This window comes from Amblyomma maculatum, chromosome 6, assembly GCF_055883805.1.
Source record: "Amblyomma maculatum isolate TAMU_Amacu chromosome 6, ASM5588380v1, whole genome shotgun sequence".
Taxonomy (NCBI): domain Eukaryota; kingdom Metazoa; phylum Arthropoda; class Arachnida; order Ixodida; family Ixodidae; genus Amblyomma; species Amblyomma maculatum.
Genome location: NC_139349.1, coordinates 70,050,378 through 70,073,137, shown reverse-complemented (window position 1 = coordinate 70,073,137; position 22,760 = coordinate 70,050,378). Strand labels below are relative to the sequence as shown.

The 22,760-nt window shown below is 46.3% G+C and overlaps 1 protein-coding gene and 1 pseudogene across 1 annotated transcript; one reads left to right on the top strand and one right to left on the bottom strand.

Moving 5' to 3' along the window:
* Positions 1-5,511: 5,511 nt before the first annotated feature.
* On the top strand, positions 5,512-14,194 carry LOC146185986 (endothelin-converting enzyme 1-like). The gene is made up of 5 exons (XM_084607959.1): positions 5,512-5,683; positions 6,609-6,718; positions 6,863-7,018; positions 7,563-7,793; positions 11,486-14,194. Exons 1-5 carry the CDS (start codon positions 5,512-5,514, stop codon positions 13,439-13,441), a joined length of 2,625 nt encoding a protein of 874 aa, XP_084464085.1. The 3' UTR covers positions 13,442-14,194.
* A 4,899-nt stretch (positions 14,195-19,093) lies between these two features.
* On the bottom strand, positions 19,094-20,742 carry LOC146185985 (gamma-secretase subunit Aph-1 pseudogene; annotated as a pseudogene).
* Positions 20,743-22,760: the final 2,018 nt, after the last annotated feature.

The following is a 22,760-nucleotide window of genomic DNA, read 5'->3' as shown; positions in this document are numbered from 1 at the left end:
TTACAAACCGAGAGAAATTTCATGTACAGGTTCTTTCAAGGATGAGGCACCCCTAACCAACGACGCGATGAACTGCTGAAAACAAAAATTAGGTGCAGCGCTTTCATTCTTTCGACCATCGCAAATGCGTGCGCGACCCCAGATTGCACCATCCTCAAAATGAAAGATGCGGCATATTTCGTCATCAGCCACTGGAACGTATTAAACAGATCAACTGCTGCGTTGCACGTATACCGACGCCTGATGCCTCTTTACACTGACTGAATGGAGCTATCACAGTTCGCGTAGTTACTGCCTACAAAATAATACCACCACACAATCGTAAAGACATTTTCACGTAAAACATGCCAAGGAGCCTTGTGCGACTCATCCCGACAAACATACTTTACGCGGTCTGTTGTTTTACTTCGTAGTTGTATAATACACATCCGAAGAAAAATAAAGTAGCTGCGGCCAGTTGTCAGCGCAGCCGGCGCACTTCTTCAGGACTTGTTTCCTCATCTGGCTTTCTGGTAATTTCGAAACTATTTGATAGCGTGGAGATTTTCTTCCTGGAAAACCAGACAAGGGATCCACGCTAAGATTCCTGTAGACGTATTCGCAATAGCCGTTTGAGGGGGGGCGTCCCCTTCAAAACCAGAACATATCCCTCACACAAAAGACAGTTTTTGATGGATGCACAGCGCGTCACTAGTAGTCATCTTCACCAGAAGCAGCACTTAATTTGCAGTTGCGTGCGTGCCATGGTTCTTACGGTTTGTGCCATACCCTAAGTGCGGCATTTGAACAACCTGCGTGTCTGCGTCCCCGTGGTTCGAACAGAGGCTGGCCACAACTGGGGCGAAATCTAACGGAATGCTCTGTAGCAGGCTCGCTTTCCCGCGGACCGGCGCACGATTGGTCACGCGTCGTCTTCAGCCAGGGTCACGACCTATAGAAGGGCAAGAGCATGTTATGCAGAATATTATGCAGAATCATTACTCCCCGCAGTCTTGCGTTACATCTAAGGGGCTGTGAAGCCCGTCGAGCAACCGCCCCTCCCTCCCCCCCCCCCCCCCCCCCACCCCCCCCCCCCAAAAAAAAAAAAGAAAAGAAAACTTCAACCTGCCTGCGAGTCAGCTATAAGTCTGGCTGGCCAGTGGGGCGGCGATTCGGAACCCCGGAGAGACGACTGGCGGCGCCCCAAGAATACGAGCATCCCTCTTTAGGGCCAGCCTATCTCTGCCTTGACTGACATCACTCGTAGCTACGAGTGACCCTGCATCTTCTCTACGTTCTTTCGTTGGCATCACCGATTTACGCTACACTATACAAACGCGTGCCTAAATATAGAATCCGTCATAAGATGCTAAAAAAGCGAAAAACAAATCGGTACTAATTCCATGCCTGAGAGGCTATCGTTGATAACAGTCGAATAAAATCATATATATAAGATAACGGAGTAGTCTAGCGACGCTTTGCTCAAAATCAATCTGTCATTTACATTCCAGCTGCATTACTGGTTTATCGTGATCAACAAAAATAATACAGCGGGGAAAACAAAACAATGGTAAATAGAGAGGCAATATTTCATACGACGGCATAACACTTCTCCAGCGCAGGACCTAAAGTACGGCAGATGTTTGGGCTAGTTGGTGAAGGTTCATAGTGAAAAGCAGCTGAAAAATATCTGTCCTTGTCTCAGTGTGCGCTGTTTTTTCACAACAAATTAAGCTGAGTCCTCTTCGTTAGCCCCACAATTCTGCCCATATGTGAGTGCCTATGGTGCAGAGTGGTAGTCTTGAAATCCGTCATCGCTCGTCAGATAGAAAAAGGATTCCGTCAGCACTGGGAAGGAGATTTCTCGAGCATGCACATGAATGCATTTATTACCGGAGACACAATATTCCCGAGATCATCACGTGATAGTTGTCGGGTATTAAAGTGTGGAAGCGCTGGCGCATACTATATGCGTTTTGATTCTGTGCATGTCGCCGCGATTTATATCTGTACATATGACCAGTGGCTGGCGGCATGAGCGATTGCCAGCGCTATAGGGCAACACACGCTGCTTTTCCATGGTCCTCGGATGTCACCTGCCATCTTGTGGCTTAATTGCACCGCGATCACCACTGCTATGTCCTTGCCGTCGTAGAGTGTCACGTAAGTTCGCAAGGTGACTTTTCTATTTCATCAACGGCGGACAAAAGAAGATATCGGCACGTTATTGCTTCATCTTGTATATGCTGTGACTGGCACCTCTTTGTTTCCTATGCCTTTGAATCGAAGAAGCAATAAGTTAATTGTTGTTTAGCTACTAATACAGCAGAACTACTTAAAACAGCCAGTTCCCAAAGCAGGGAACATAAAAAAGTTGTTGTTGGCCCTAAATCAGAATGATATACATGTACTACAGCATTGTGCTCAACTTGCCCTCTTTACATTTGTACGCGAGTTTAGGCGCGCAAATAAATGGTAGAGCTAGCGCGAACAAAAATAGATACGGTAAGGTGCCTTTAATTTCTCCTCATGCTCATCTCAAATAATGTGCTCATAATTCCTTGCGGAATTCTGCTCACGAACACACAGGCAGTCGAGAATACAGCTAACGGTGTTTGAAACCAAGAAGTGTCGAAGAAAATTTTTAATTTTAATTGGTGAGCAGTTCACCAATTATTTCGTAGTACATAATTTGACACACAGTGGAAATAATACGAGATGTCCCCAACGGTACTGAACCCAGCACTCGCTATAGTCGCGCACGTTACTCTGTCAGCTGAATTTCTAGCATCTGCGTCGGTTAAAGTCATCAAATATGTCTTTTTATAGCCAAATCCCATACAGAGACTGCGCTCTCTGCTTCTTTCAGCTATATATATTTCTTTATCTAAACAGACATCCCAGGATGATCACGCCCCGTCTTCATTGCTGCGACTTTGGCGTATGTAGCTTGCGTGATGTCTAGACGCCATTGCATGCCTATTGACATCGCATTCTGCTGCAATATGCATGGTTTGCCACTTCCTTGTTCTGCCTCGAGGACCTGTGAAACGGTTGCGTAGCAACATGATGCTTCATGGGCGACGTTCCCATCCCATCCGAGATAAGGTATGCTGCGTAACCGGCCCGCTATCCTGTCAGCCTGCATGCAGTTACCATCTTGAAAGGCGCGAGCCTGTACGCCAACAAATCTGTCATCTTATAACACGTGAGATGCAGATGCTGCTGTGAAAGGTATCTCACTGATTCGGGCTCTACGTGCTTTCGCCCTGAAATTCCCTGCTTTCGTTGACTTTAAATACTTCCACCACACACACCCAAACCAGCGCCTACTCATTTTACCTGTTCATATGTCTCCCCTACGTAGATATATGTTAAGGCAAACTTTGTACCGGGTCCAATACGATAACTTGACATGAACGGTTAAACAAACCAGTGCAGGTTGTTTTTAACCGATACGGAAGCTCACTTACAGCGTGCAGCTTAAAAGCGTCATCACATCAGAGAGAGAGAGAGAAAGAGCGAATAAACTTTATTTATACAAGGTAATTACGTGGGTGGTTCACTCAGGTCCAGGAAACCATTGGCGAATACGGCCCTCCAGGCCTGACCGATCAGCTGGCGCTGAATGGGGAGCTGTGTGTGAGCCAGCTTCGCCTCCCACTGCTCATGGCTAATTTTCTGTAAACCGTATGATTTACGTATTCGGGGCAGTTCCAAACCATGTGGAGGATGTCGGACATCTCTCCGCAGGTCGGACATGCATTTATCGACTTTACGCAGAACATACGCAGATACCCACGAAGACCTCACCCGTCAGGAATCTACTATATGGCGAAACATGCAAGCCCGCACACTATACCAAACCAAACCCGACACAATAAGATTTGGCCCGCGCAATAACATCAAAGGTATGTACGCAGGCTCTTCCTACACTGCCTGTGCACGCCCCTTCTGTTTTATACTGAGCAGTGCATACTCAGCAAGTATATACAACCGGGTAACCCCAGTTGTTGCAATGTAGCACGTGCATTTGCCAAAGATAGGAAACATAATAATGGGACTTCTAGTACACACGTGTGGAAACACCGCGGACATTTCTATAGAAAAGAGTTTATTCTATTAGCACGTTAAAGTCTGCGAATGATGGATAAGATAAACCGAGGAATTAAGTGCATTTTGTCTCCTCGAAGTGTCTCGCGCCCCCTCGAAACGATAAACGTAGCCCGGCTGGTGGGTCCGAGGAGCTAACACGTTTTTCTTCCCCATTTAACCTAACGGCGATATAGACGTGAAAATCGCCCGGGCTGTACCGAAGACATGAATACCAGAATGACATGTTCCACGAATACTATGTTGTCGTCATTATTTGTACTTAATAAATTGCACATACCTTTGCATAATCAGATACAGTAAATTATTCGTTCTCTGGCGAGACCTATAAGAAAGAGCGCGAAAATAACTAAGTGGATGACTAAGAGGATGAAAATGAACACTAACACACAAGACGATGCTCCTCTAGTATAGTTCATTATCAGTCGACTAGATCAATCTAGGACCTGAATTTTAATCCCTACGAGAGTTCTTACCAATATATATATACCAGTATATTCTACCCAAGCTACCGTATTCTTTTTACGTTTATAAAATGCAGTTCAGTAGCCACATATATTTTTATGTCGCCTTCCAATTGTTTTGCACCCTTATTTTCTCGCTTTTCTCTTCAGAAACGATCCCCCAAAGAAGAATAGCATGTCACAATATTTTCCTGACTGCTGAGTTATCTGCCTTCCATTGAAGATCTTTCTCTTCATTTTAAGGCGATAGTGTTAAATGCCTCATTCTCCACAATATTCGGCATCGGCGTCGGCGAGCTTAGCGCTGGCCGACATGGTCGCGCACTGTTTAGAGGATAGCCTTGTCTGACATTACGTTTGACGGGAGCTGCCAACTCGGGTCTTCCCTTTCATATGGAAGGTTGACATCAGAATCATCTTGCCAGGGTCCTTGCATTCACGTTACCCTATAGGCCACGCAGGCCGGTTCGTACGGCTTGGTTAAAGCGGGGCTTTATATGCGGGCTGGTAGCTTACGTCATCGCGTCATACTCTTATGAGAGGAGCTCAGGTTGCACCAATAATTTTTTTTTTGTCATTTTGATTTTCTAAGCCCACCTGGTATCAAACTATGTTTTGTTGTCTGCTTCTTCTAAGCCTACCTGGGCCCAGAAAATTCCAGCGCGCCAACTGACATGCCGCAGTCATGATGAGCGCCAAAGTCAGCAAACATATTCCTGCAACAAAATAATCTCTTGCTCTTTGGCAGCGCTGCTCACATGATGTCCCGTTAGTCGGTGTCTCGAGGTGCACCAAATGTTTTTCATGGCACACAGGACGATGAAGCCAGCGCGCACGCGTGCCCACATGTGGGCACGAGAAGGAACAGAAGAAGAAAAAAGCTCCAGCTCGTCGAGACGCACCCTGTCGTTCCGCCTGCAAGTACTTCTGCATATCTGAAGATCTCCTGGACGCCATGGACCGTCGCAGCTCCAAATCTGCAAACCCCACGGCTACCAAGATCAGCACAAAAGGTAGAAAGGACTCGAGGGCCAAGGGAGCTCGGTATAAAGCAAAACGCGACGCCGTCTCACCGGCCCTAACAGACCGCAGCGAATCCGTGGCTGCAGGCCCACTGCCCGAATACGGTGAGCGCCTGCCTTCGATTCGTCATTATAGTTATTTATGCGCGTGCGGCTGGTGTCAACGCACATATCACTATACGAGGGAAACAACAGGAATTAGGTTTATTTACAACGCAATTTTAGAGCCTTTACAAAGCAATTTTAAAAGCCGCCTAAAAGTCACAAGCTTCCTCGAAAATGTCGAGCTCTCTTTTAAAGAATATCTGCTCATCGACGGAGTCGTACGACTTGTGAAGCCAAAGCAGTGCCTGTGTGACTAATAAAAACGATGTGGTGTTTTCGAATGCTTTATAAAATGAGTCAAGGCAAATGCTTGAAGAGTTTCGGCCTGAGCAAAGTTAGAGACGTTTAGTAATGTTTATTAATCTCTTTACGAAATGTTTTATTAAGCTGCGTAAATTTAAGCCACTCATGACTACTGAAAGCTTGTGACATGCATCCGAACTTAGTAGCCATTTGTTGGGTCTCTGGAGTCTGCAATGAAGTCAAGATAGTATTTTCAATAGGAGCGCAGCGCCCATTGATTCAGAGTTAGATGTCTACCGTAGTTCCCCTGTGCTAAACTATTTGGTTAGTGTTTACAGCTCCACTGGACAGTAACACATAAAACAAAAAAAAAATCGGATAAGCTTTGGTGCTATAGCCCTAGGCCAAATAGTACATATTTCGAAAACATGACATAATCCCCCAGTAGGATTCCTTGAGCCCAAATGGCCAGGTAAGCCTAAACTGTGCGTTTTTTTCTTCATTTGGACCTCTATAGCGAGGCTCACAATTGAAATCAGTGCCGCGCGGTTATGCGTTCACACTAAGTCTACGTCCACAGTCGGTCAGTGGCCTAATATAATACCTAGCAGCATGACGTCAGGCGTCTCAGAAGGCATATCACACCTGTTCGTCACTCTTACTCTCTTTGTACCTAACGCAGGTCCATCGATCGGCACACCAGGCGAAAAACGTCCAACGCCTGCCCCTGAACCAGCTAGTCCGCCCACAACACACGTAAATGGTGCTCCGGAATCGACGACTAAAACCCAAGTGAGCATTCTGGCTCACTCTGATTCTAATTTCAGCATTTCTTTCCTATTCTGTGGGTTGTAACTTTCTCGCACACACGCGTATCAGCCTCATTTATGCAGACTGCACGCGTGCATTGCAGTTGTGTTTATTCGTTCCCTGCAGCCACCTGTGCCTCCCGTTCAGCACACGTTTGTTTACCGAACGCCCTCATCCATGCTATCTCCGGGTCAGACCACGGACCACATCACGGAGAGCAAGAACGCCCCGCCCGAAGAAAAGCCAACCGCTTTTCAAAAACGTCAGTCTAAGTTGGCCATGGTGAGCGTCTCTGAGTTGTTTACTCGTCAGAGTGACCACAATAAAAGTCGTTGGCAAATATTTAGGGGAATCCCCCAAGGTGTAGTAGATTTGTAATAAGGGAGTAATTACTCCCTTATTACGGCTACAAAAGAAAGCTATACAGCTTTCTCAGAATCTTCGTAGTAAAAAAAAACTTCGATCCCCGGATCAGGACGAATTTTTCTTTAACTACGAAAATTCTGAGAAAGCTGTATAGCTTTCTTTTGTAGCCGTATGGCTGCGCTTGGGTGGATTCCAATGAGTAATTACTCCATTATTAATAAAAGTCGTTGTAAGCACCATACAAACGCCACGGCGCCGCTGCCCAAAGAAGCAGTAACAGCGGAAATCGTGTGCCTGTACTCAAATGTTAAAATACCGCTGTAGGGCGCTACTAGAAACGGCTTCAAAATTAGACACTCCCCTTGGTTCCTATCATCTAAGCCGAATATTGACATACGCACTGAAGCTATGTGAATTCATTACACTCAAGATGGGTGAATGCACGGCGTGTTCCTTCTAGCAAAACCACGGACCGACGGACCGAGAAGCCACGACTGCCCAAGAGTTCAGTAGCACGGCTGGCATGCCGGGGAAGGACAGAGCTGGCTCCGGCATTTTTCCGGGGCTTCTTTCGTCCACCGCTGTTAGCAACCTCAACTCAACGATGGCGGCGACCACTGAGCGGCGCGACTCTCGGCGACCCACCAGGCAATCCATACAGCTTCCCGCGAGCCAATTTCTGCCTCCCGTGGTGAGGCTTTTGCATTTCTCACTTGGTTCCAATGTTTTTGAGGACTGCTTTTCCTTTTGGTGTTCATTTCATGCTTGAAACGTCGGGTTAATATTAAGGCGAAAGCCTTTATAGGTTCATGGATGTGCGCAGGAAGTGTCCGTCCGCAGGTATCACACCGTCCCTGTCGAAGAATGACGTGATTTATGAGTAAAAAAATGGTTGTATGAGGCAGGTGGTGTAAAAAAATGTCTCAATGCGCAATATTTTGTTTCTGTAGAGTAATAGGTAATTAGCACAAAAAACATCAATTCGACGTCGAAATACCCATTGAGGTCGATATAGTGTGCAGACGTCAAAACAGCCACCGACGTCGAAATTGCGCAAAAGAAGTCAAAAGTGTGCGAAATACGTGCAGAAACTTTGCAAAGCTTTATTGTCAGGTCTCGTTATTGTGTTACAACATCGAAAGCAGTCAGTCAATAGTAAAACAGGAATAAAGTAATAAGAAATAAAAAAGAGTAAAAACAGTAAAAGAAGAGAAAAAACAAGAAAAAGAAGCAGAAAGAGCGAAAAAGAAAAAAGCAAAGAAAGGAAAAGGAGCAAAAGGGGGAAAGAAAGAAAAGCCAATGGGTGAGCGTTGCAGCGGCAAATGAGTACAATAAGTTGCAAGAAAGGCTTTCGTCTAACTGCACTTTAACGAATTTTTTCAAACAGCTATCCAGCAAGGCTCAAAGACGATAGTGAGACCGAAAACGAGCATCGAATCTTCTACTCTGCAAATCACTACAGTCAAGCAACACGGAATAGTGACGAACTAGTTCCCGCTTTTAAAAAGCGCGAGCATCTCGTCCTATCCCAGGTAGCATAACCCATATGGGTTCAATATTGATACTGTATTGCCGATGCGTGGTCCTACAAGCGCATTGCCAACATTTTTCAATAATAATTAAGCCTATGGTCTGTGATGCGTGGGCAGAAAACGCGGGCTACAGCCTTGCAAAAAACTTTCGTTCTTCAGGCAACGCTAATGCGCTGCAAGTTGACTTTTTTCTTATCCGTTTTGCTGACTCGTGGCTGTGCGCGCCGATTCAGTCATCGTCCGGGTCAGTTTAGTTTTGCAAGCATCCACCGCCAACTACCCCGCCCTTCTACACCTGTAAGCAGTGTGCTGGGCCCGTATTCCGGGTTTACGTCGTTATCGAAGTGTCGCTATCTCACGTAACCTCGAGTGATCTTACTGGTCGAAAAGCCAGAACCACTACGGAACCGGAAGAGGTGGCAACATCATATTCCGGCGTATCGTCTAATTCAATGACTCGAGGTCACGGGAGATAGTGACACTTCGATAACGACACAAACTCGGAATACGGGCCCTGGAGTGGCCAATGGTAAGGACTGCGACGTAATCAGTTGAAATTGTAACGCCTACTGCAGGACACGCGCGCTACGGCAACAACAAATTGTGCTATATTAGGAACTGGTTTGGTTTGGTTTGTGGGGTTTAACGTCCCAAAGCGACAGAGGCTATGAGAGACGCCGTAGCGGAGGACTCCGGAAATTTCGACCACCTGGGGATCTTTAACGTGCGCTGACATCGCACAGCACACGGACGCCTCTTCGTTTCGCCTCCATCGAAACGCAGCCGCCGAGGTCGGGTTCGAACCCGGGTATTCCGGACAGTAGTCGGGCGTCTTACCACTGCACCACCCCGGCGGGGCATATTAGGAACTGTTCAGAAAACACACGCTGTGCTTTCATGCAGGGGAGTTGTGCACTGGATAGGTGTGGAAGCATGAATGCAGCACGAATTGTGAATACAGTTGGTGGGAACCTCCACTCACCGGATGAATTCAGTTGATTCAGGTGAATGATTGCCTTAGTTGCCATTATGCTATAAATCACAACATCAGACAAGAACCAGGGCGCCTATTTCCGACCTTGGAAGTAAACGTTCGCGTGCGTTCTCATATTTTAACTCGTCATTTGTTTCTTAATCCAGCCAATGCAACGTTTACGTGTGTGTGGCCGAAAGTAAGGTGGTGAGAGAAATGTGTGCCACACTATTATAGTAACTTCAGTGTCCTCTACTGCAAACGTCTGAGGTGCAGGACTCCGCCGTGTTCGTCTGTTTTACTCAGCTTCAAACTGGAATGATTTCCACCGTATCTGATTTCCAGCCGGGCGATCTACTTGAAATTAGTAATTTTGTCTGGCACAAATTTAACGTGCGCAATGACACGCTTTTTTAGCAATACTTGTGCCCAAATGCTAGTCGGATGGTTGCCGGCGCGATTGCCAGTAGCCACTAAAACTATGTCATAAGCTTTCTCCCCTTTCAAAGGCAACCGCTGCTTTTACTCGGGCTAACGCGGCGCTGTCAGGCACACAAGTCGCCATAGTGCAAATAATGTAGAAATAATGACGGATGATGTTGCAACGTGCCGCCATCCGCAACTCAAGAGGGTATATTGCGAATCTGAGGCCCGGTTTCTGCGTTATAAGGGAGCATGTCCAAGGGCGCAAAAGCACCGGAATGCTTCATACGCGGAAATTCGTAGGCACCAGAGCTGGCCTCGGTCGGAAGGGAAGGGTCGCGCTGTGGCAGAACATCCCCTGCCTGTATGACTTTACGCTCCTCTCTCAAACAGCAATAATCATGTAGACTTGAAGATAGTGATTCCTCGCTCCCCTCTAAAAAATGGCGTGCAAAATGTATAGAGATGACGTCCGAATCACACCGTAACACCAGCTCCTAACCTAGCGTGCGACGCCTCATTTTGGCTCACACACAAACGCGGACTCACGGCCCGGAGAAGCATTCCAACTCCGTCTCCCCCTAAAAGATTATAGACATCTTATTCTTTGGTTCGCGTTTTATCCTTTGTAATGATGCGTAAGGCATTGCCGTACATGGATCACCATGTGATATCCGCCTACAACCGCTGAAAAATTTATAATCGAATCTTTTCTCACTTTTTTTTTTGTTTCGGTTTTAACAGCCGAGAGATGGTTGCGACGTCAAGTGCAAGTGTAGTCCTTATGACGGGTGAAAAAAAAAATTGTTCCTGTATCGTTTGTATTTGCTACAGTGCTAAAGTCAGCCTGCCTAAGAACAGGAATCGGGAGTGAAGAGCCAGGGATTATATCGATTTTTATTACGTGCCTTGCGTGACCTGGCTTCCATTGTGACGTCACAGCCATCTGTTGCCTCCTGAAACCGCAACCGAAACTGGCGAGAAAATAAAAATTCAGTAAAACGTTATTCGAAAACCGGGGGGTGATCCGTATACAGGAATGTCAAGCATCGTTAGCAAGAAAAATGCCACCAAACTTTTAGTGTCTGTGATCAATTAAAGGCTAAAATTTTAAACCACTTCACTGTCCAAATTAGTAAATATTATACTAGACTGTGGAATATGGGGTGTACCTTCTGTGTGCTCTATCCTTCGGACCACACAATATCTGCGCTTCAGAAAATAAAAAGAGTGCACTTATGTTCCCGTGAATGCGGCATCGGGAACTGAACGAGCACGAATGCAAATAGAGCAGGCGCAGCTTCCTACCGTGCATGTCGGTTCCGTTCCTTCTGTCGTTCTCGTCTCTTTCTCACAAGAGCACAAACCATCACTAAGAAACGCATTGGTACGAACTAAAGTCCTAATAAAAAAAAAGCTTCCTTTAATGCCACTGTCTCGCATTTGTCTTTCTAGGTATCTCGCCAGCCATCCTCGGGACCTCCAAAGTCTCTCGTCATAGTCTCAACGGTGGCAGTCTGCTTTTTCGCTTTCCTGCTCATCCGAATATACTGGAAGAAGACTCCGGCGGTGAAGGACGTGTGCATGACGCACGCATGTCGCGCCTATTCTCGGCACCTACGGCAGTCCATCAACAAAGACGTGGACCCTTGCCAGAGCTTCACGCGCTACGTGTGCCATGGCTGGGAGGAACAACACCTATTCGGCGTGCGAGAGACGCACTTCGACAGCGTGGTCAGGAAAGTGACTGAGTCGGCCCATTCCCTGAGCCAGAGCTACGCCACCCGGGGTCAGAACGAGGCGCAACGAGCAGCGATGCTCTACCTCAGTTGTCACGACGTACTCACAGGAAAGAGCGACCAGCTCGCGCTCGTCAAGGAAGCGCTGGAACTCGCGGGCATCACCTGGCCAGAGGTGCATGATGCAGTTAACCTCCCCCACACGCTGCTATACAGCTCCCTGAAGCTCGGCTGGGGCACAGTGCTCGACTTCTCTGTGGTGAGGTCCCCGCTCGAAGATAAGCTTATCGTTAGGCCCGGCGCATCGTTTCCATTTGTCGTAGACAAGACCGGAAGATTCAGCTCGAATAAGACCCGATACGAGTATTTCCAGACGCTATCGCAAAGCTTTGGAAACAGGGCCAGCGTAGCACCAACGGTCAGCTACGAAGAAATGGCCGCTATCGAAAGTGTGGCGCTGAACAATCTCACCGTGAGTTTTAAGTTTAAAGTAGAGGGCAGCGCCTCGCCCCTGGCGCTAGACTTTGTGAATGCAACTGAGTTGGGCCTCTCTGAGGAGCGCTGGTTTGCCGTACTGGGAAATATGAATGTGCGGCTCTCCGACGGCCTCCTTCTAATGAGCACGCGTCCTGACTATGTCAAGGAAGTGCTGTCATTGTGGATGACGCTGGGCGAGGAGACCTTGCATTTGCTCGTGTCCTGGTGCACAGTGCAAGTGGCCGCTCTTTACACTAACCAGCAGTTAGTGGCCAACTACTATGACAAGAATTCGAAAAAGGCACACATATATCACGGTGCCTTTTGCATCAGTCGTGCTATGGTGCTCAACGCCCAGGCTATGTTTTCAAGCTACATCGCTGGCATTCGGAAAAGTGGCGAAAGCGTCGGCGCTAGAGAGACTGTGCTGTCCGTTCGCGAGTCGTTCCAGAAACGGCTGGTCAATTGGGCACACTACGCTAGTAACGTCCCTGTCGTCGCCAACTGGACTTCACAGGAGGTACTGTTTCGCAGTTTCTCTGTTCCAGAAAGCATGACAGGAAATGACGAGTTCCCGGACATGACGCCGTCGCTTGTACGCAACTGGCAGCTACTGGCTGCGCGAGGCTTGACATCGGAAGACGCTGGCGGGGTGCTCTACTCCGTCTCCGTGCTCCACTACTACGTGTTGTCCCCGAGTGAATACGATCTTCAGCTTCTGCCTTACGCGCTGTCCTACCCAACGTTCGACATCGGCTTGTCGGCGGCCATCAACTACGGTGGACTGGGAGCGCTGATTGGTCACGCCCTGGGCAGGCTCCTCATATCTTCCTACCGCAATGACCCGAATACAGCGCCAGAAATCGAAGCCTTGTTGGGCTGTTTGAACAACGGCTCATTCAGTGACCATAGGCCTAGTGCAGCCTTTGACCCGGCTGCTTTCGGCATGGGAGCCCTAATGGACGCATACGAGAGCAGGAGCTCGTTTGACAGGGCCGTCATTGGACTGGAAGAGTACAGTGGAACTCAGATACTCTTCATAGCGCTTTGCCATAGCAGATGTGAAGGCGCACTGAAAGGAAATAAGGATTCGCTTTGTAATCGGCTACTGCAGTACGTGCCAGAGTTTTCCGCTGCATTTGGTTGTAGCCCAGGCACGCCAATGAACCCGCACTACAAGTGCGAGTTTTTCTAAAACATTAACATTTTTTTTGCAACCCATGATGCAAACCTGGCAATTTGAAATTTTATTGTTTAAGCCACAGCCTTAGTTGTGTGCATCTCTGAAATTATATTGGTTTATCTCGATATTTACTGTCTGAGCGCCTTTGAACAATCTGTACATTTAAATCTTTTATCCGCTGTCCCTGCGTGTGTCCCTTCACACCGACAGACGTCTTGTGCAGAGCTGCCTGGATGTCTCGGAATGCTTCGGCAGCTATCGTGCTTCCTCAGCTGCTGGCGTGAACTTCTCTTTTATGAAAGGAATTGTTTACTGACTCTAGACATAAGTCTTAAACTTCTGTTTGGTATTGTGACATTGTTGCGCATTGTATTTAGATCCTTATCCGTGGCCACTGCTCCCATGAAACTGTACCTGCCTCATAATATCAGCCGAATAATCTACTACTTGTAACCCTGAACCTGCTAAAGTCTAGCAGGTGGTATTTAAAGATAGGAACATTGATTGTTCTTGACACGTCATTTTCAGTGCATATTAAACTAGATTACCCCTTCACTACTCACTGGGTCCTGGGAAACAAGTGAATTCACTGAGGCTAGGCTGCTGTCACAAGTAAACCTTGAGTTGAGCACTTTGGCGACATTAAGCAGTCTCATTGACCGTACTATAGAACTCTGCTGGAGTAATATAAAGCCCTCATTACTGCAAGAACACATCCTCCTGGTTGCTCATAACGAGCTTAGTGCTTCAATCGCTTGAACTCAGTCGCTGCCGCTTTATTTTTTTTGGCTTCTTCCACAGTTGTGGTCCACGAATATAACCGGGCAGTATATTATTCTTGACTTACCGAAGCGCCATTATTTAAGGTCGTATGCATGCGCTTTGGAACGCGCTGCGACAGATGCAATAGCCATTGCACACCAATGTCTTTATCGCATCAAGCCACGAGAGGGGAAAATTTGGACTACGTATTTCAGTTAGTGCTACTCTGCGGCACGCCCTACCTTCCCTCCCCCTCCTCAAAAGAATAAAGACGTATGCAGTAAGATGAGCACGTCTAGCCTAGCCGGTTGCTCATTAAGGAAAATAAGACCGTTTATTTATCCGTTTTGGCTGCGGGTGAGTGTGTGTCTTGGTTGCGGTGTCATCGTCGTGGGGAAGCATACAGACACAAACCGATCTGTGCCGCAAGCAAGATGCGGTGGCGCTGCTGTCGCCAGGCTGGGCCGACTGGTGGTGAAAAGAAGGCTTAGCGCCCATAAGAATACATAACACGAAACGTTTTCTGATATCAAAGTGCGCCTATGATGTCGTTATTTAGTGCAGAGTATGAAATTGTAGAAAACATTTTGAAACTATTGAACCTCATTACAGAGGAAGATTATTTCTAAATAACTGCGAAACGTAGGAAGGGGGGGGGGGGGGGGGTACAAGGAACACATACAAGCGAGAAACTTACGAAATAATTTTCTGGTTTAGGATAACCCCAGTAAGCACTGCATATGCTTAAAGTTAGCGAATGTCTTGAAGAAAATGTTTGACAATGTATGCTACGTCATTTTGATGTCCAGTTTTTTTGTTTAAACGCATCGATAAATATGCATTATGAAGTCCGATATATCCCTCAAAAAGTAGCTATCTGCTGGGTGCTCCTCGCATCGCGACAGCTTCCCGTGCTGTTTGACAGATGTTGCCGCGCAGGCTACATTCCCTCTTGAATGCTGCCGCTCGAATGATACAAACTTTTAAGCTGAAGGTTGTTCTCCCCCATCACGATAAACGAACCGAGCGCAGCTACACACGACCAAAATACCACGTCTGCTCACACAAGCATAGCGTTTGCGGACGCGAGGGTCGTCCGCGACCGAACAGAGCGTCGTCTGCGCCGCCGTCTGCTACAGTGGGCCGTTCTGTTTCGTTCCATTTTCATGAAGCTTGAGAAGTGTTTTTAAGGCTAAAACCTTACTAGGCTCATGCAACGAGATCCGATGTGCGAGAGTTGTGCGGGAGCTCTGTGGTCAAGATTTGTCAGGAGCATACTACGGTTCAGGGTAGCTCCAAATCAGTCCTATACCTTTTTTTAGTTAGCGGCAATATTGCTTCTAAAGTACACTGTGAAGTAGTTTCCGGAATTTCTGACCACTGTGCTGTGTTACTTAGTGTGCCTTGCGGCGCTACAAAAGAAATTCGCAAGACCTCTACATTTTCTCATTTTTCCAAAGCAGATTACGTGTCAATCATATATCTCCTTTCTTTGCATTTTATGATTTCGCTAATAGTACGGATAACATACATATTCTCTGGCAAAGGTTCAAACAAATTATGAAAAGTTGTATGCATTTTGTGTCCAACATTGTCCAGAAAGCAAAAAGTAAGAACCCATGGATTTTCAGGGAGACATTAAATATGAGTAGGTGGCTAAAAGCACTTAAAAAGAAAAAGGCTTCTTCCAACGCATCTATTCTTTCTTATTTGTCCTCTAAAATTAATAGTCAGGTAGCATAGACAAAGAAACGAGATTATGAAGAATTCCTACCCAACTTTATTACGGTATCACCAGAAATATTTTGGTGGGCAATATCACCTAAATGGTTTGATTGCGTACCTTTGAAATTGATGGAGAACAGGTAACTGATTCGGAAATAATGTTCAATGCTTTCAAAGAACCTTTTAAATCTGCCCGTTTTTAGGGAAGGTGACGACGTCCTACCCTCTTTTAATGTCTACTTGTCGTCTATGCGGGACCTTAAAATTTCAAAACAGGGAATTTTCAACATGCTGTTAAAACTGAATGTAAAGAAGTTTCAGGGTCCCGACAACATTCCAAATGCATTTTTACAAAGATATGCAGAATGGATTTCCAAGTATTTGCATGTTTTATTTACTCAATCATTACGTGAATGTGAACTACCAAATGACTAGGTTACGGCCCTAATCAAACCGTTTCATAAAAAGCAAAGAGAGACCGCATTAACAATTATTGCGCGATATCACATCAACAACCTGCAAATTACTCGAGCACATTATATATAATCAAATTGTTGAGTTTCTATACAAACATGATTTTTTTTACCAAATATCTGCATAGTTTCAGAAACGTGTTTTCGACGTGTACTAAGCCGGATGAAAGAAACTATGATTTCGCATCGTAAATTATTAAGGTACACATATATCCGCAATATTCATGGCTTTCTCAAAGGCATTTAACAAAGTTTCTCATAACAAGCTATTATTAAATTACTTTAAAGTTTTCCGAAATAATCAGTTGACAGAATGGATTGCAGCGCGTACCTAACTCACAGAAAACAATCTGTTTCTTTTCATGATACTTCCTCCGCATCAATAACGTTGGATGTGGGAGTGCGCAGGGATATTTTTTTTTTTCTGGGGGGGAGGGGGGGGGGTATATTAATGATATTGAGTGCGATGGTCAAGTGAACATTAAGTTGTTTGCTCAGGACTCTACTCTGTACTCTGAAATTAACAACATATCGGGCCAATTATTATTCAACAGTGCGCTTCAAAAAGTTGTTTCTTGGTGTCCCAACATATATGTTGGAAAAACTGCTTCCATGCGAATAACACGTCGGAAGAAACCATCGCTTTTTTTATTACATTAATAATACTTTGCTTTCTGAAGTAAGCAGCTGTAAGTACTTAAGGCTGTGGATTAACTAATGATCATAACTGGAATGCCCATATTAACTACGCAACTACAGACGCAAACAGTAAACTTTTCTTCCTTATGCGCGCGCTTACGTTTTCAGACTACGGCGTCATGATTTGCGACCTTTTTGCAAAAACAAATATTGCTAAACTAGCAAAGGTACAGAAGAGAGCTGCGCGTTTCATTTATAACACATTTACCAAAACTTCCATAGCCGACCTTTTAAAGGGCGAATCTTCCTCCCTTCGCGGAAAGAAATCGTTACTCACGACTGAAGTTTTTATATCAACTAATTAATGGCCCCCCATTACAAGACTGACATAACTAAAATCATATCTTTTTCTTCCGGATACGCTTCCCGCCCCCCGTTTTCTTCACGTACCAAATCTTACAAAAATATTCATTCTTCCCCTGCACAGTAGTTGACTGGAATCAGCTTAAAAACAGCACCAGTTATGCATCAACAACTACGTTTCTCTCATGCTTGGAATAACGCTATTTTTGTGTATTATTTGCTACTTTGCTTCTTTACGGTAACCTTGTGTGTGATATTAAAAAAGCGATATTAGTAGCTATGATGGCTAAGGTTACTGTAGCCTCTTCCGTTCCCGCGGAAGTGAAGGCGATGACAGTGCCGGCTTCAAAAGCGGGGGAGGTATTGAACACTATACCGCCAGGGCGAAGGTGGAAGAAGAGGTGCAAGAGGCAACGTCGACAAGGTATCCGGCTGTGTGCCATAGTGCTCGTGTAGGGCTGCAGCCCTAATAGCACGAGCCGCGTGTTGTCCAACGCTGTGTTATGCTGCAAAGCCGCCTATCAGGGTGATATTTGTAGAAGTCGCTTTTTAACAAATTTGGTTTCCTAATGAAGGATGCTCTCAAAATCTGAAAATACAAAGTACCCCTTAAAATAGCAATGTAGAAGTATTTAAAATAGTTATAGAACTAAGTGAAACATTTTGGGTCAACGCTATGTCACCGTAGCCCCCAATATATTCCTAAGGCTAAAATAAATCTAACCCAAGTTACCTTCTTTTCTAAATCTTGGATCGTCTAAGAAACAATTGGTATATATGGTGGATTCTCTGGAAAAAGTGCATTCCTACTTCTTCCCACTGCTGAGCTGTTGTTGTGTCTCATCAACAGTAGTCGTTGATGATACACAATGTAGAACTAAACCCGCGGCCATTCCAGTGCCGTTAATAGAGCCGCACACCAGGGACCCTGTATTTTTCCTGACAATCTATTCTCTCTCTCTCTCTCTCTCTCTCTCTCTCTCTCTCTCTCTCTCTCTCTCTCTCTCTCTCTCTCTCTCTCTCTCTCTCTCTCTCTCTCTCTCTCTATTATCGGGCACCAGCGAATTTGAAACGATAAACTGCAAAACGCAATACCACATTACTACAGATGATGCTGAATAATGCCGCAGCACGAAAGGATCGAAAATGAACCATTATTAAATACAGCCCCAGTTCAACCCCTTAGATCAGCACGCTATTGTTAGCAATAAATTTCTGCTGCCTAGACTAGATTGAAACAACCAAGTTCTAATAAGCCCGTTGTAATGCACCCTGGTTTTCTGTGACTGGGTTAATTTCGTAAATCATGAAAAACAATGCTGTCCAAGTTGCTTACGATCCATAATGCAACAGCGCTGAAAACGCGGACGACCAAAATACTAGAGAATACAAGCGCTTCATCTTTCGCGCTGTCGTATTATGCAGCACAACTTGACCAGCATTGTTGTTCTAATAATCACTCATTGTTCCTTGCATGCGTTACTCTCATGGGGTATTTCATTTGTCCTCGTCTTCCGCGCTGTTGTACTGTTGTCTCAAGTTATACAGGGTTGAGTCTTATTATCTGTTCTTATGGTACCATCAACTTCTGTCCAATAATAAAATAGGAATAAATGCTTTATTACACTCATTACAATCATCAGCGTGAAACAATCAGAGCAGATAACTAGCAGCACTTTCGTATACCGCTGCTCCCAGTCGGTCACTCCTTGTAGTCCCGCTTGCTTAGCGCGGCCCATAGGTTTCCCATGCTTCCCCCGGCCGCTTGAAAGGCGAACGATGTGGAAACCAGAAGCAGTGCCACCAGAGAGCCCAATGAAACTATGTAGTCGCCCTGGGGTGCAAGTAGAATCGCGGCCGACGCCGCCACGTGGGCGGCGGGAGCGAATGCGAGTGAGGTCCAGCTGCGCGTGTCGAGACCATTAAAGGAGACCAGCGCCCAGCACACGTGCAGTACACTGAAGGCGGCTGCGGTGAGCGCAGAAGTGGCCAGCAGTCGCGGCGGCGCTTCGCTCATGAGGCCTGGAGTGCCGGGACCCAGGGCGTCGGACAGAGGACCAAGCAGCGAGAAAAGACCACCCATGGCTCCGAAAGCCAGGCCCGCGGTGTAGGCAAATGCCAGTCGAGAGCGCATACGTGCACCTTCGTCGGCTCCAGCCAGAGCAACTGCATTCAGCACGCGCTCAGCCTTGCGCAGCACGCGAAAGAAGATCAGCCGGAAGGCTTCCTGCACCGGAAGAAACAGTACTGCCAGCACCAGTGAAATTTTAAGGCGTAAGCCATTATTGCCTCATCGTTGTCAACAGAAGGTTGTCGGCAGCGGTGTCACGCTTTCGGGAGCGAGAGTTAAAAATAAATTAAAATCAAAAGGGCTCAACGCTGCGGAAATTTCGACCACCTGAGGTTCTTTAACGTGCACTGACATCGCACAGCACATAGGCACCTTGCTTTTCGCCTCCAGCGAAAAGCGGCCGCCGAGGCCGGGATTCGATCCCGCGTCCTTGGGCACAGTAGTCGAGTGCCGTAACCACTGCACCACCCCGGCGAGGTAAACCCGTGTACTCCGGCACAGTAGTCGGGCGTCTTACCACTGCACCCCATGAGTACCCGGGTTCGATCCCGACCACGGCGGCGCCGTTTCGATAGAGGCGAAACGAAGAGGCGTTCGTGTGCTGTGCGATGTCAGCGCACGTTAAAGATCCCCAGGTCGTCGAAATTACTCCGAAGCCTTCCACTACGGCTCCTCTTTCTGTCTTTCCACTTTCACTCCTACCTTCCTCCCTTCCCTTACGGTGCGGTCAAGTGTCCACATAAACAACTGTGACAGTTACTGCGCCTTTACCTTCCTGTGAACCAATATTATTATTATTATTATTATTATTATTATTATTATTATTATTATTATTATTATTATTATTATTATTATTATTATTATTATTATTATTATTATTATTGGATCATATGATGTCATAACATTACACCACAAAATTTCATTCTGTACGATGCCATACACCATGCCCCGCCGTAGTCGTTAAGCAAAGCTCCCTCTGTGTCGCACGGCTTGCCGACGCCGGGACTACGCGAGTGTAATGAAGGAGCGGCAACATAGGATGTAGCAAGATGGTGTACCTGTGAAAGAACGACCATGGCAACTCCCGAAACCGTGTACTCCCGCAGCGGCACCAGGGCGAGCCAGACGAGCGAGGCCGCGAGCAGCGACAGCAGCCAAAAGAAGGCGGCCGTCACGAAGACTATGACACGGCTGGGCTCGCCAACTACGGTCAGCACGAACATGGAAGCAGCCGGCCCAAAGCCCAGCAGCGAGCAGCCCGTGAATTCGAGAAGCGTCATTGCACTCGCCTGTTGACGCTGCCGTGGAAACTTCTATGGACGTCTTATTGCCCACAGAAGCGCGTAACTTCTTCGTCTTCCTCTGTGCTCACGCTCAGATCACGGGGCTCGTGGAGTACTGAAAGACCAGCGAGGTTATTGCAAAATGATATGGCAATCTCATGTCGGGAACCCCGTCGAGAAAACTGCACGAAATTTCTATCTTCAGTAATTTGTAACAATGGAGACCACAGGAGGGGATTTTATGCGATACCACATTAAGCTCGTTCGGTCAAAATGTTTGAGTCACCACCGTACCCCAGAAATGACAGGTCGCGTCAAAACCTGTCAGATAGCGTGTCGGAAAAAAATTCATCAGATTTCGAATCAAATTTGTGCGGAAATCGTTTCTGGTGCGGTGTTCAGGGTGGTGTCGCACTATTCTGCTTCCCTATCAGCACCAATCTGCTATACTCAATCTCATCACTTCGTTGCAGCATTGTGGAAGCTAGGAGCCCTTTCAAGTCGATCACGAGAGTGCGTTAAGCGTGCTCCTTCGCGCCGCGTTGTCCGCATGTCGTCTGCTCACGGCGTATGCAGATATGGTTCCAAAAGAGTACTATAGACGTTGTTTATGTACCAAAAGCTTTGGAAGAACATCCAGGAAGCTTTAGAATAGAGTTTTCAGTGGCGTTATGCTATTTGCCACATCTGCGATTTTAGTTATTTGTACGCAAACGAAGAAGTTGTGGCAAATTCCACCTGTTTCGCCGCCTGGTTTTTTGGACTGAAAACCATTTTTGTCAACGAACCGATATTTTCTTTGAACCTGGGAGAGGCACAATTATCGCCCAAAATAAAAATGAAGGTAACGCGCATGGATGCTGTTGTAAGAGAGATGAGGCCTAACGAACGCCTAATGAGCCGAATATTGAAGATACCAAAAAAATAGCTGTGGTTAAGCTTCGGTTAAATCTAGTGTGAAGCGAAAGATGAAGCATGGTTACACATGGTAAAGCTCTTTAAGCAGAAGGTTGTTTTTTGGTTATGGCTAGGAAGAGACTCCGGTTATCCGTAAAGAAGTTTGCCTTGGTTTGAACTTTGCGTACTCCTTGTCAGTGGCGTGGCCCGGCAGCCCACTCGATATTGATACGTTATCGGGGCCCCAAATCCTGGGCCCCGGGGATAAGTGCACGCACACTTCATCTTCCTCATGTTCGATGAGTCGACCCGTAGAAATATTGACGTCAGCGATCATGTGTCCCGCCACGCAGCTGCTCACGTGTTAAGCTACTTCCCACATCAGTTGACCTTTGACCTTGACCTTTGGTGAGAACATAGCTACCCAAAGTGGTTGTGGCTTAAGTTCCAACTTGACCTCGAAGAAGTTTGAAGGTCATCGGAAGCATACGGTGACCTTGGCTTTATTTCTCTTAGTGGAGCTATCGCTTCAAAAGTGTGGGGTTTAAGCATGGCTTGAACCTAGGGACAGATCGAAAGCTGTATTGCCGCGATAGCCTCAGTAACAGCTGCCTTTTCAATCCCCGGTCTTTTCACAATTTTCTTTTAATTGGTTCTCAGGAAAAAAAGGGTGCATTATTTGTCACACCTATTTTGTGGAACCTTGAGTTTGGCGCTCTTTGGCCTGAGTCGCCCTTGCGCCATTAAAATCCAACATCATCATCATCATCATCTATTTTGTGGACGCCTGGACGGGACTGCATGGCAACTGTTTAAGTTTTTGACCTTCAAAGTTTTTCAAGGTTTTTCAAGTATTTCTTTTCAATATTTCGAGATAAGTGTTGCATGCCTATCCTTCAAGCTCCTCGAAGCTACTTCTGATAACATTTCTTGAAGTACTTGAATAGATTGTCTTGCGGTTTATAGTCTCAATCTCAGTTCATTACCTTGCGAAACGGCTGCCCTCATGACGTAAGCGATTTCGGAATTTTCACTGAGACATGTTTTAATGCGATAGTGTTAAATGTACCATTACCCAGAAATTCCGGCGTCGGCGTTGTTGTCGGCGTTGTGAGCGA